This window comes from Lissotriton helveticus, chromosome 2_1, assembly GCF_964261635.1.
Source record: "Lissotriton helveticus chromosome 2_1, aLisHel1.1, whole genome shotgun sequence".
Taxonomy (NCBI): Eukaryota; Metazoa; Chordata; class Amphibia; order Caudata; family Salamandridae; genus Lissotriton; species Lissotriton helveticus.
The window spans coordinates 452,385,027-452,398,554 of NC_136059.1; the positions used below are offsets into that span (position 1 = coordinate 452,385,027).

A 13,528-nucleotide genomic window follows, 5' to 3' on the forward strand; every position below is an offset into this window, starting at 1 on the left:
ATTGCTCGATTGTTTCTTTTTGTTGGCCAGCTCCTGCCATCTTTTACCTCCTTGCTCACATCCTCCATCATGTCATTGCTGCCATCACTTAATCACCCAGTGCTCCTCCTCCCATGTTGCTGCTTGCTTACCATGGCGGGCACACTTTTTTCTCAGCAGTACAGCTCTTGCCAGCTCCCCCACCGGGTCTCCCTGCCCATAGATGGTCATTGGCACTGAGGACTCGGTATGTGAAGCTCCTCCCTTTGTTTGTTTGTAGTTAACTGAAAGCCTGGAAGGCTTAAGCTAGCTCTCGGTTGTGCTGCAGACTGCTGTGATTCATACCGCTAATCTCTGTTGGAGAGCTCATTTTTATTACATACTACAGCAATTTTCAACATAAACAAGTTTAAATGATAATAATAATAACCAAAATAAACTACCTAGGGTCTGCGCTTGTATATGGACTGTCAGAAAATGTCATAAAAGACATCCGCTTATATCAAGACGGAGCCTGCCGGGCTTCATCTTATACCATGGATGCCGCGCTTTTTTTAGCAGCACAGCTCTCATCAGCTCCCCCGCTGGGCCTCCCTTCCCTAACCCACCTCGTCTCTCCAGCTCACAGCTGGTCATCGGCAACGAGGACTTGGTATGCGAAGCCCCTCCCTTTCATGTGCAGTTGTTTGTAATCTATTACGTATTTTTTTTCTGTACCCTGAAAGCTTACAAGAGCTTCTCACCAGCCAGCCTCGTGTTTCCTGGAAACCTTTCTGATCCAAGCTGGATTTTTTTTTACCATAACAAGGTGGTAATCTGCCTGTGTCCAATAATGGGCACGGCGCTGTGACAAAACTGTGTTTTGTTAGACGTATGCTGTCAGGGGCACCCTCCCTGTCTCTGCTGCGCGGTGCTGTGGAAATGTAGAGGATGTGGCATAAAGGTCAGAGCTGCCGACTTTGGAGTTGGGGAACCAGGTTCAAGTCTCGACGTGGTCTCAACATTCTATGACTCTGGACAAATCACTTAATCTGCCCCGTGCCTACCAAAAAGGAATGTGTCCTTGTGTAATGTAACTGGTGCTCATGTAAAGCAATCCAATACCTTCTGTTAGAGTTTGCGCTATATAAAAATGCAAAAAATAAATAAATAAGCACACCCGTGTTGCACAAACACGACAAGATTCAGCAGAACCATGAACGTCACTGATGTTATCTGCCACACTTGCGTTAAAAAAGCGGTTTCATAGAGACATTAAGCATTGTGCCTCTGATACTGCATTTAACAGAAAATAATGCCGGAGCAACATCCTTTTGCTTAGCAGGTTGCATTAAGGGTGCAACAACTTATGTGGCTAATAGAGTCCCTTCAGAACTCCAGAGGGACACCTAGTAACAGCCTGTGGTACTGCAGCTTTTCCTTGCTTCATCGAATTTCTTTTATTACTTATGCTACTGTTCTGTCTTTCCTCTTTCTTTTAAAGCACTACTCGTACTATCCCTACTTTCCACTATTTCCTACATTCTCTTTCCTTCCTATCTCTTTACATAGGTCAAATGATCACTCCACTGCAAACAAAAAACATAACTAACATTGTCGTTTGCAACTCAAATGGCTCTAACTTTCAATAATACGAGACCTATTTCATTGTAATTGCTTGTTATTATTTATAGCAACTTAATAAGTTATTGTGGATACAAATTTGTTGACAAATATTTGTAAGAAGCCGGCTATCACAGTGGGAACGATTTCTTCACCACTGTACCAATTTAGTGCCTCTTCAGCCAATAACTGTGTCTTTGAAAAAACGTACTTTGTCCCAGAAGAGGACAGCATGGGTGTAAGCAATACCCACATAACACTTGAGTCAAGAAACCACACAGCAAAATTGTAAGAACAAGTTAGTAAAATAATAAAACATGTTTAAAATTAATGCAAACACAAATCTCATCAGTCACTCAAAAGTTATAGACTTTTAATTAGCTCACAATGCACTTAATTTCGAGTTCTGGTGTTTACCCACAATCAGCCACCACTGGGGCCCCCCATCTCCTTCCAGGAGCACAGTACAAACCTGCTTCTTGCGCCTTAATAAAAGCCAAAGGGCAGAACAGGACCAGCAACTTCGTGCAGACTGGCACAGTTCACAATTTCCAAACTCTCTTCAGGGAGCTCCTGCCTTCAGATTCCAGGGCGGAGTACAGTCTTCGGTCCTTTTCTGTCTACAGCCAGGGTGAAGTCCCAGCGTTTCCAAGGTGTCCTTGTTGCGACACCGAGAGTTCTCATATGTGCTAGAGAGTGGTCTCAGGACACTGATGCACAGCGAGAGTGGATCCTTTTAAAACCACTCACTTCCAACAAATTCTCGTCACAGTTCAGTCAATCACTTCCAACTTGTCGTTTGATCATTTCCACTGAAGAGGTTCTTCCTTTCACTTTTACAGTCCCTGAGGCGACAGGAGGTTAGCAACGTTCAGATTTTAGATTGCAGTAGGCGACCACTGCCTTTTCCCACACAAACAGTAGTTTTCCTTCTTGCTGGTCCGCTTCAAGTCCTGCCCCAAGGACATTTGTTGTCGGGTTGTCTTTCTGTTGTAATTTGCCTTTGACTTTTGATATAAAGACACCATCACAGCAGTGGGTGGATGACTCTACACCTATTTTCAGTACTGGGCCCGCTCTCAGTTTAATAAAGTTTCCTCCACTTTGAAGGGGGGAAACATTTCTGTATCTTTTGAAAATGTCAGGAACATACATCATCAGTAGCAGCTCCAAAAGGATTCATTCTCGGGGGCCTTATTTGCTTTCAATACCTCCCCCTGTGTAGCACTTTGAATCTGCTAGGTCGCCCTTGATCTCTCCCCGCATCCTACCGCCACCAGGTCTTAAAGAAGGCAGTCCCACACGTGTATCGATTCTCTTCACACTGGGCCTAGTCCTGTCGCTTTGAAGCTTGAGCTCACTCTTCATCCTGCCCCTTACATTCCTTGCGTTAACATCTCTTCGGCCTGAATCACCTCCTTCATCCCTATGTGGGGGTCATGCATACGTACACAGCCACAAGATTAAGATATATACAATAAGAAAACGCCATGTTGTCGCTTCGTGAAGATTAGGAATGGTTTAGTATAAACATGATAATGAAAGCATTACGATTATTACAGCCAATCCAAAAATTCTTTATTTCGCCCATGTCAGACCATAAAAGATACAATAAAAACTTCCAACATTTAAAAGACAGTCCACTTAGAATAAAAACATACCAATAAACATTCATAAAAGTCCATTTCCTTGAGAGTCTAGTCATGAGTAGGAGTAAGCATTACAGTTCATATCAATGTTCCGACTTTAACTAGTTTACTTCTTATCTGCCACATAGCCATTAAGAACTTGGCAACTGCAAAGACTATGTGGGGCAGGGTGCTCGTTTTCAATATTCTGTACGAATGTAGATAACTCATTATGCCCAGGTTCCTGCATAATGGCACTAGGCAATATTTCCTAGGTCTATTGTAGGCTGGGCAGAAAAACAGAACATGAATTTCCTCCTCATCATGTTTAGTGCACCCTGGGCACAACTTATCATCCTTCATTGTCCACTTACAAGTGAAGGTTCTGATCGGCAGGGTGCCTAGCCTCCATTGGATAAACAACTTCCTAGCCAAAATTGGGAAAATAATGTCCATAAAACCCTCTAATTGATAAGAATTTTTGGAGTCCAGAAATTGATCAGTTAAGATTCCATTATTGGGTGCACACACGAGGGAAACTAGTCTATTCTCCTTGTATATTTCGACCAGTCTTTTGCGGGGGAGCCTTTGGCAGCCTTGTTCGGGGGACTCCCACAACTCGGGGAGTCTCAAACGGTACAGTTCTCTCTTTATTGAGGCCAACCACGGGATTCTGTCACGCTGGTTCAAATTCATTATATGAATAAGGTCTTGCCTGTAATGTACAAGTTCACCGGTGGTCCATAGCCTGTGCCAGAATCTTAGCGGTTTTAGTTCCAGGTCCTCGCCTATCGAAGGAAGGCCCACATCTAGTCTTAAGGGAAGCAAGGGTGTGCCACGGGGAAGGGTCAGGAGACGTCTGAGGAAGTTGTTTTCTACTCTGACAAGTTCTGTTCCAGCTTTATACCCCCATAGCTCACTACCATAGGATGCGGCCGCTTTGGCTTGGGTTTTGTACATCTCTACTGCCGGGCTAATAGGTTTGAAGGTGGAGGTGTTTGCAACCTTCAAAATAGCCCCTGACATTTGTAATGTATGATAAAACAATGTCTACCATCCAAAAATGTCTTGAAATTATATCCCCATATAACAGATGACATCTCGCAAGCATATATTATAATTTAACTATTCATAGAACATTCTAGTCCAATCACAAACATATCCATTTCCATCTTTCGATTTGTCTTTTTTGGTCAAAGTTTTTCTTAGCAATTGACAAATCCATTTTAGCAAGATGCTTTGCTTCTCTTCAGCATACATTAAACTATGGCGTGTTGACTTTTGCATTGTTTACCTACTGATAGTCTTACAGCTGCTATAGTTGAACAGAGTGTCAGAATATCAATGGGATGACTCGGTGTTCCTCAGAGCCTGGGTATTGTATACTAAACAAACAACTGATTCTGTCAGACAGCACAGAGTGATCACCCAGCATATCCAGAAACAAACCTCCTGATCCAATAGGATTATGTGCTGATTTATTGCATCACATCCAAATGTGTATGACTTTTTTTTCGAAAGAACTGCCACCATTCAAATTGATTTTGCAATATATGCCATATTCTGAGGTGACTGTCTTGAGGATTTGCCCCGCCATCCGCATGAGAAACTTTTATTGGAAACGAGGTCAAACAAAGCCCTTCTTTAACTCCAGTTTGTTCCATGCATAGTCCTGATGAAGACCCGCTAGTATGTAGAGAAAGCACATGCTTCCCAAGAGGGGTGAAACGTTGACTGTTTTAACATTCAACCTGCACCAAACGATACCGAGTCTTGGGCAACTCATGAACTGACGTTCTTGGCCCAATTATAGATGTGAACTGCTTGGATAGGCTCAATGAAGTTATTTGCCGTCTTTTTACATATGTTTAAGCACCATTTGTTCTTGATGCACTGCACAAGATCTTTACCTCACCTATCACCTATGGACCACCTTGTTGCTTAATGTATGTAATTGATATTACTAAATCTATCAAAATATATATTTTATAGCAATTTTGTAGTATGACCTCCATGTTTTCCTCTCTGTAAATTCTACAAACGATTAATTGTAAATTATCCTACAGAACCAGTCGTTAAACAGACTATCAAACCGTTCGTAAGGATTCATTTATGAAGCTTTTACTAAAACCAAAATGGGCTTGTTTTAATAAAGCGATTAAGTGCTATCCTGAGTGATTTCGAAATTAAAAACTCGAAAAACATACGACTATGACCCAGTCAATATGTTCATATCTTGGGTATTTGTGTACTGTATGCAGATGGATAAATTTTCCCTAGTCTTTTGGGGTGTAAGAGTGATATAGTTTCATCAAAGATCTTGTTGGTATCGTGTAGCAGCAATACTTATATGCATAAACACTAAACAGCTAGGCCATAGTATTCGGAAATACATAGTGTCTCCTTTTCCACTGGTCTATCAACTTTGGTGTCATATAGTTTGTATTTTTCGATCATACTGGCATACAAACTTTGAATGAAAACTTGATTAATATATAACCAATAAATTGACGGAATATTTTTCTTGCAAATTCGAACCCTGAAATCATCAGTACCTGATATGCTGAGTCAGTCAGTCCTGTTGGCTAGAACTAGACCGGCTTTTCAGAAAGGTTGACAACCAGCAGGTTCAGTGCCCGTGGGTGGTACAAATCTGCAGAGCAACCCACATGTCCATTTATCTCTGCACTGGCACAGTACTGAAATGCTCAATGTAGGAATGGTGTTCAATCAAATTTTCTCCATGTTTAAAGGGCAAGCACATGCATTGATAGGCCGGTTAACAATGTCTCAGTATGTAGAGTCCACTATCACCAAGTCCTGTGGGCAGAGGGCCACATCTAAAAGGTGAACTGTCCTACACTATTTAATTAATTTGTAGTCAATCTGTATGAATTTGGATGATGCCTAAGGAAACAACCTGTATGGTGCAAAAGTGTGCAGTGAGAGGAACGTTTGCTTACTTCGTGAGAAGAATGATATTCAGTTACATCAACATTTGCCTCCTATTAAAATCCCATGTAAATAACGACAATGGAAGTAATCCTTACACCTCCATATTCTTAAAATAACTTCACTCTTTTAAAGCCCAGTCCTAGTGTCAAAATGCAACAACATTTATTTTAGCAGCTGCAGAAGAAATACAATAATTCAGCAACTGATTTGAGTCTGTGACTTGCAGGTTTCTGTATAGACACTCACCCTATTGATTTATTCACCACATTTTCATTTAACAATTCAAGTTGCCGATGTCATAAACCCGTAGTACTCCCCCACCCCTTTTTTAACATTACCATGTTAGTTAGGTTGAAATGTAACATAGGCGACTCTGCCTCCATGTTCCAATTCTAGACTCATGAGTTTTTAAAACCTTTGGCTTAGTGGATTTTCCAGGTTTAAATATACATGTTTGAGATTAATTTTACTCCCTCTCCACTTCAACAAAATAGCAAAAATCCCGCTTAAAACAGTGTATGCACAGCATTCATGACCAATATTAGGAGCAGGACAATATGTAAAAAAGTAATTTAAAGAGATTTAGCTGGGATCTGAAAAACTCAAGTAAGAATTATGCGCAGAACCAATTGCAACCTTAGATTGCTGCTTTACTTACCATCTGAGAGGTTCAAAGAAAGCCAGTCCAACGCCGAGTGAAGGTCTCCACCATACACCACAGTATTCTTCATAGCTTCTTCAATATCGGCAGCATTAAATGAAAATCCTTGGAGAGCCATGTATAAATCCTACATTAAACAGAAGACAGCAAAATAATGTGTACTTTACAAATAGAACTTCTTGCGTAAAGGAAGGAAGATCGGATTTAAGATTTGAGAAATGGGTTTCTTGCAAAAAGCACAGGGAGAATTACCAGGTCATTCAAAGGCAAGCTGATTTGATGCAGTTATTTCACCATGTTCGTGAGGGGTAATAATAGTAGGGGCAGATGTAGAGTTCCTTGGACATCGAGCCCTGGGTGGTACGGTTAACTACAGGATCATAGAAATGCTGCCAAATTCACAGCATGGATTGGGAGAACAATAAAATAAAACATCTTTCCTTTTAATACACTTTTTACAAATGTGCACCAAACGTTTGTGTTTGTATTCTCTTCCCATGCGTCACTGTACGTCTGAATGGAAATGAGTGTGGCAATTCTTCTTACCTGTAGCTTTTTAGCAGTGAGTCTTCCAGAAACGGATCCCTTGTCAGTGATCTGGTTTCGGTGTTCATTTATTAACGAAATAATCCTCTGTTCCAAGTTACTGTCTATTACAACCTGTTAGAGGCAGAACATTAAAGAATCATTAAAATAAGCCACCTACATCTGGTAGTAAAAGCAATTTCTTAATTTTTTGTAAAATCATTTTTATTCGCATTTGTATTTTGATAGTACAGTTCTATATAAGCAAACTCTGGTAGAACATATTCTGATCAAGTATACATCTGATCATGGGGTAGAGTATTGTCTCAGTACATGACATCTTCAACATTTCAATAAGTAGTAATGTCAATGTAGAGAGAGGTGTGAAGTCAGTCATGTAGCCTTGCAGGGCATCTGACGAGCTGTACTGGGAGACAGGTGTTCGCTCTCACCGTCAACCCTATGCTTTGTGTGGAGCTATGCACCAGTTAATGATTCAAACTGTACAAACCAGGGGGATACAACTGGAGTACACTGTATATGATGGCATTTCGCATGGTAGGAATCCGCAAGCCACTACATTCTAGCGGATTCATGAGTTAGGCACGCGCAGGGGAGGGAGCTGGAAAGGACTGTTGGAAGCTATTTATGCGTTGTCCATTTATGGCCTCTGACCCCAACCCACCTGGTATCTGTTCGATGGTGTGACTGCCGGCGTCGGCACTAGGGCGCACGTGCGCCATGGGGGAACGGCAGCCTGGGATAATGGCACCCCTGACGTTTCCTGCTCAAAGGAATGGAGAAGGATAGCTCACGGCATGGACAAAGGAATCTTGCAGATTCCATTGACTTCTTAAGACTGGAGCATCTCCTCCTCTGCAGCACCCCATTTCTTAACTGCCCCCACCCATACCACCAGCGAGGCCCCCCCCGATGTCTTCCAGTGCATTGCTATGCACTGCTTAGCTAGAAGAAGCTTCAGGGATGCAAAACGTGACTACATTTTTTTACTCTTTCGACATTTGTTGTTGCCTAGCACGCAGGCCTCCCAAGTGCGGATGCCCGTGAGTCCCGTGACTGCATGGAGGGCAGTGTGGATTGTGGCCCAATAAGCGTGGAGTGTTGGACAGTTCCAGAAGATGTGCATAAAAGATCCTCCAGGTTCCGGGCATCTGGGGCATGTGAAGGACGCAGCCGGGTAGTATTGCTGGAGTTTCTTGGGGGTGAGGTAGGCGCGGTGTAGTATTGCAATTGGATGTTCTTGACACAGCAGTTGCGGGACACTTTTTTGGGGAACTCTAATGCCCGAGCCCATTCTTTATCGTGGAGTGACCTCTGGAACTCAGCTTCCCATTTTTCTCTAAGGGGCACAAGGGTGATGGAGTTTAGGGCTTGCACCGCTTTATATATCCAGGTGACCAAATGAAGCCATGGGCCCATCTGCAGTAGTGTCTGGAGTACCGGATGAGTAGGGGGTTCTGTATCTATCGCACGCCACAATTTGCAGCATTTTTCTAGCAATTGCCAATGTAATAGAAATTGCCCATTGAGGAGCTTCACATCAGCCACCAACGCTACGAATGTCTGCAGTTGCCTGTTCAGAAAAAGGGAGCCTACCTCCGTAAGGGAATACGCTGTCCACACCTGGAACGTCCGTTCGGTATAGTGTGCCTTACCTCTAGGGAACTAGCAAGAAATAAAGGGACCCCCTCAAAAATTAATGTTGGTCAGGGAAAAGAGGGGAATGAATAGACACAAAAAAGTAGAGATTTCCCTCATTGACCATAGCACTTAACTAAGGAAATTAATCCCAATCAATTTTGATGTACACTTGTGACAGCCAAAAATTAGAACATTCTATATTTATTTTCTCAAAACATTTCTTTTTATTTCATTTTTATAAAAAACAATTTTTTATGTTTATCTTTATTTCATTCATTGTCTGTATCAAAAGATATTTCTTTTCTCATTTTAACATATTCCATCACAAATATAATATGTACATAAATCATAGGAATTTCTTTTATCAAAGATACACCACTTAAATTGAATATGCAATAAAAAACAACCACAGTCTACATACAACACTCGTGGCCCTGAATACAAAACAAACATTCAACAAACATACCATTCATCCATGCTCTCATCAAATCCATTCACTCTATATCTGTATATGAACGAGTTATATGTGACAAAGAAAAAATCTATGTCCAGAGTTAAATCTCGAAAGATGACATGAGATTCCGCACAAGGTCGACGCGCGTTTCGGCGGCAAAACCACCTTCCTCAGGACCTTCTCCAGATATACATTTGCACTGCACAGGGACTAATATACACAGGGGACCAGGTTCTTTAATTTCCAAGAATGTACAGCAACACTAAGTACGATGATTTTCAAAGAGAATCCTTTAACAGGAGCCAGCTGTTATTTAGGTTCACTTTGTGTTCTTATGCCTCTGAATGATGAATGATGTAAGATGGAGGGGGCTTGGTAATACTTCTAATCCCACTTTATTAATAAAAAAGGGTTTTTAGGTCTCGTGACCTATCAATGCGCATGCGCATTGAGAGAAGCGAGACTATAGGGCTTTAAACAAAGTTTACCTAACTGCGGCGATTTGGTGCTGTGCCCGCGGCTTTTAGGTCAATGCGCAAGCGCATTGACCTAAAATGCGCGTGCACATCACCAAATCGCCGTCTGTTCCCTCAGCCGCACTCCTCCCACACCTTTGAAGTGAAGCTTAGCTTCACTTCAAAGGCCCCGGCTGCTTCACACCCTCATGCCGCTCTCCCCGCTCCGCTCCGCCCCCTCCCCTGCCCGCCGTGTGCATTGCTCCTCCCCCCCCTCCCCACAGCAATGCCCTCCGTCTTGTTTCCTTTCTTGTTTTTCTTTCAGGTGAGATATCTTTTCCATCATTTGCGATAATACAGTTCTCATATGCATTTTTTAATTATTAGCAGCATATACACAGGCGCCCCTTCGGCGCTTTTGCTCTCAACCCTACTATCCTGTCAGCCGCATCTCTATAAGTTACTCGAAGCATGGCCTGACATGTGCACAGCTTATTCCGGCACCACCATCCTGCCAGACGCTTCTGCTTTGTTCGCCCACCGCATGGCCCTATTTGTGCTCATTTTACTTTCGTGCATACCCTTACCCGCAGCCTCTCCTTCCCCACTTCTGCCTTTTCGGGTCTCGCGCTCACCGCAGACCCCTTCACATGGCTCACACCCACCTTTTTTTCAGGTTACCATGCCATTCCCCACCTATCCCCCAGTCATTTCCGGGTAGGACGCGTGCACCCAGTGGACTCTCGGCCTTGGCCCGCTTATTCTGCCAGCCGCTTCTGCTTTGGTCGCCCACCGCATGGCCCCATTTGTGCACATTCACTTTCGTGCACACCCTTACCCGCAGCCTCTCCTTCCCGACTTCTGCCTTTTCGGGTCTCACACTCACCGCAGACCCCTTCACATGGCTCACACCCACATTTTTTTCAGGTTACCATGCCAGGTTACCTCACTCACCCTCAACCCCTCACCCTCACTCACCCTCAACCCCTCACCCTCACCCTCACTCACCCTCACTCACCCTCAACCCCTCACCCTCAACCTCACTCACCCTCAACCCCTCACCCTCACTCACCCTCAACCCCTCACCCACCCTCAACCCCTCACCCTCACTCACCCTCAACCCCTCACCCTCACTCACCCTCACCCTCACTCACCCTCACCCTCACTCACCCTCACCCTCACTCACCCTCACCCTCACTCACCCTCACTCACCCTCAACCCCTCACTCACCCTCACCCTCACTCACCCTCACTCACCCTCAACCCCTCACCCTCACTCACCCTCAACCCCTCACCCTCACTCACCCTCAACCCCTCACCCTCAACCCCTCACTCACCCTCACTCTCACTCACCCTCACTCACCCTCAACCCCTCACCCTCCCTCACCCTCCCTCACCCTCACCCTCAACCCCTCACCCTCAACCCCTCACCCTCACCCTCCCTCAATCCCTCACCCTCACTCACCCTCAACCCCTCACCCTCACCCTCACTCACCCTCACCCTCACTCACCCTCACCCTCACTCACCCTCACTCACCCTCACTCACCCTCACCCTCACTCACCCTCACTCACCCTCACCCTCACTGACCCTCACTCACCCTAAACCCCTCACCCTCACTCACCCTCAACCCCTCACCCTCACTCACCCTCAACCCCTCACCCTCACCCTCACTCACCCTCAACCCCTCACCCTCACTCACCCCCACCCTCACTCACCCTCAACCCCTCACCCTCACTCACCCTCAACCCCTCACCCTCACTCACCCTCAACCCCTCACCCTCTCTCACCCTCAACCCCTCACCCTCAACCCCTCACCCTCAACCCCTCACCCTCACTCACCCTCACCCTCACTCACCCTCACCCTCACTCACCCTCACTCACACTCACCCTCACTCACCCTCACTCACCCTCACTCACCCTCACTCACCCTCACTCACCCTCACCCACCCTCACCCTCACTCACCCTCACTCATCCTCACCCACCCTCACCCTCACTCACCCTCAACCCCTCACCCTCACTCACCCTCAACCCCTCACCCTCACTCACCCTCACCCTCACTCACCCTCAACCCCTCACCCTCAACCCCTCACTCACCATCAACCCCTCACCCTCAACCCCTCACTCACCCTCACTCTCACTCACCCTCAACCCCTCACCCTCACTCACCCTCACTCACCCTCAACCCCTCACCCTCACTCACCCTCACTCACCCTCACCCTCAACCCCTCACCCTCACTCACCCTCACCCTCAACCCCTCACCCTCACTCACCCTCAACCCCTCACCCTCACTCACCCTCACCCTCACCCACCCTCAACCCCTCACCCTCAACCCCTCACCCTCACTCACCCTCAACCCCTCACCCTCACTCACCCTCAACCCCTCACCCTCACTCACCCTCACTCACCCTCACTCACCCTCACCCTCACCCTCACTCACCCTCACCCTCACTCACCCTCAACCCCTCACCCTCACTCACCCTCAACCCCTCACTCACCCTCAACCCCTCACCCACCCTCACCCTCACTCACCCTCAACCCCTCACCCTCACTCACCCTCACCCTCACTCACCCTCAACCCCTCACCCTCGCTCACCCTCAACCCCTCACCCTCACTCACCCTCAACCCCTCGCCCTCAACCCCTCACCCTCACTCACCCTCAACCCCTCGCCCTCACTCACCCTCACCCTCACTCACCCTCAACCCCTCACCCTCACTCACCCTCACTCACCCTCAACCCCTCACTCACCCACCCTCACCCTCACCCTCACTCACCCTCAACCTCTCACCCTCACTCACCCTCAACCCCTCACCCTCACTCACCCTCACCCACCCTCAACCCCTCACCCTCACTCACCCTCAACCCCTCACCCTCACCCTCACTCACCCTCAACCCCTCACCCTCAACCCCTCACTCACCCTCACTCTCACTCACCCTCAACCCCTCACCCTCACTCACCCTCACCATCACTCACCCTCAACCCCCCACCCTCACACACCCTCATTCACCCTCAACCCCTCACCCACCCTCAACCCCTCACCCTCACTCACCCTCAACCCCTCACCCTCACTCACCCTCACCCTCACTCACCCTCAACCCCTCACCCTCAACCCCTCACCCTCAACCCCTCACCCTCAACCCCTCACCCTCACTCACCCTCAACCCCTCACCCACCCTCAACCCCTCACCCTCACTCACCCTCAACCCCTCACCCTCACTCACCCTCACCCTCACTCACCCTCACTCTCACTCACCCTCACTCACCCTCACTCACCCTCACTCACCCTCACCCTCACTCACCCTCAATCCCTCACCCTCACTCAACCCCTCACCCTCACTCAACCCCTCACTCACCCTCACTCACCCTCACCCTCACTCACCCTCAATCCCTCACCCTCACTCACCCTCAACCCCTCACTCACCCTCAACCCCTCACCCTCAACCCTCACTCACCCTCACTCTCACTCACCCTCACTCACCCTCACTCCCCCTCAACCCCTCATTCACCCTCACCCTCACTCACCCTCAACCCCTCACCCTCACTCACCCTCAACCCCTCACCCTCCCTCACCCTCAACCGCTCAACCCCTCACCCTCCCTCACCC

At 46.7% G+C, this 13,528-nt stretch overlaps 1 protein-coding gene across 1 annotated transcript in view; it reads right to left on the bottom strand.

The window, feature by feature from the left end:
• DHX29 (DExH-box helicase 29) overlaps positions 1 to 13,528 on the bottom strand; it is a 980,951-nt gene that overhangs the window by 738,444 nt on the left and 228,979 nt on the right. Inside the window, exons 3-4 of the mRNA XM_078675085.1 lie at positions 7,372 to 7,485; positions 6,823 to 6,952 (exon numbers count right to left, since the gene is read on the bottom strand). Of these exons, the coding sequence (XP_078531211.1) occupies positions 6,823 to 6,952; positions 7,372 to 7,485 (244 nt within the window). The remainder of the gene's footprint in view (positions 1 to 6,822; positions 6,953 to 7,371; positions 7,486 to 13,528) is intronic.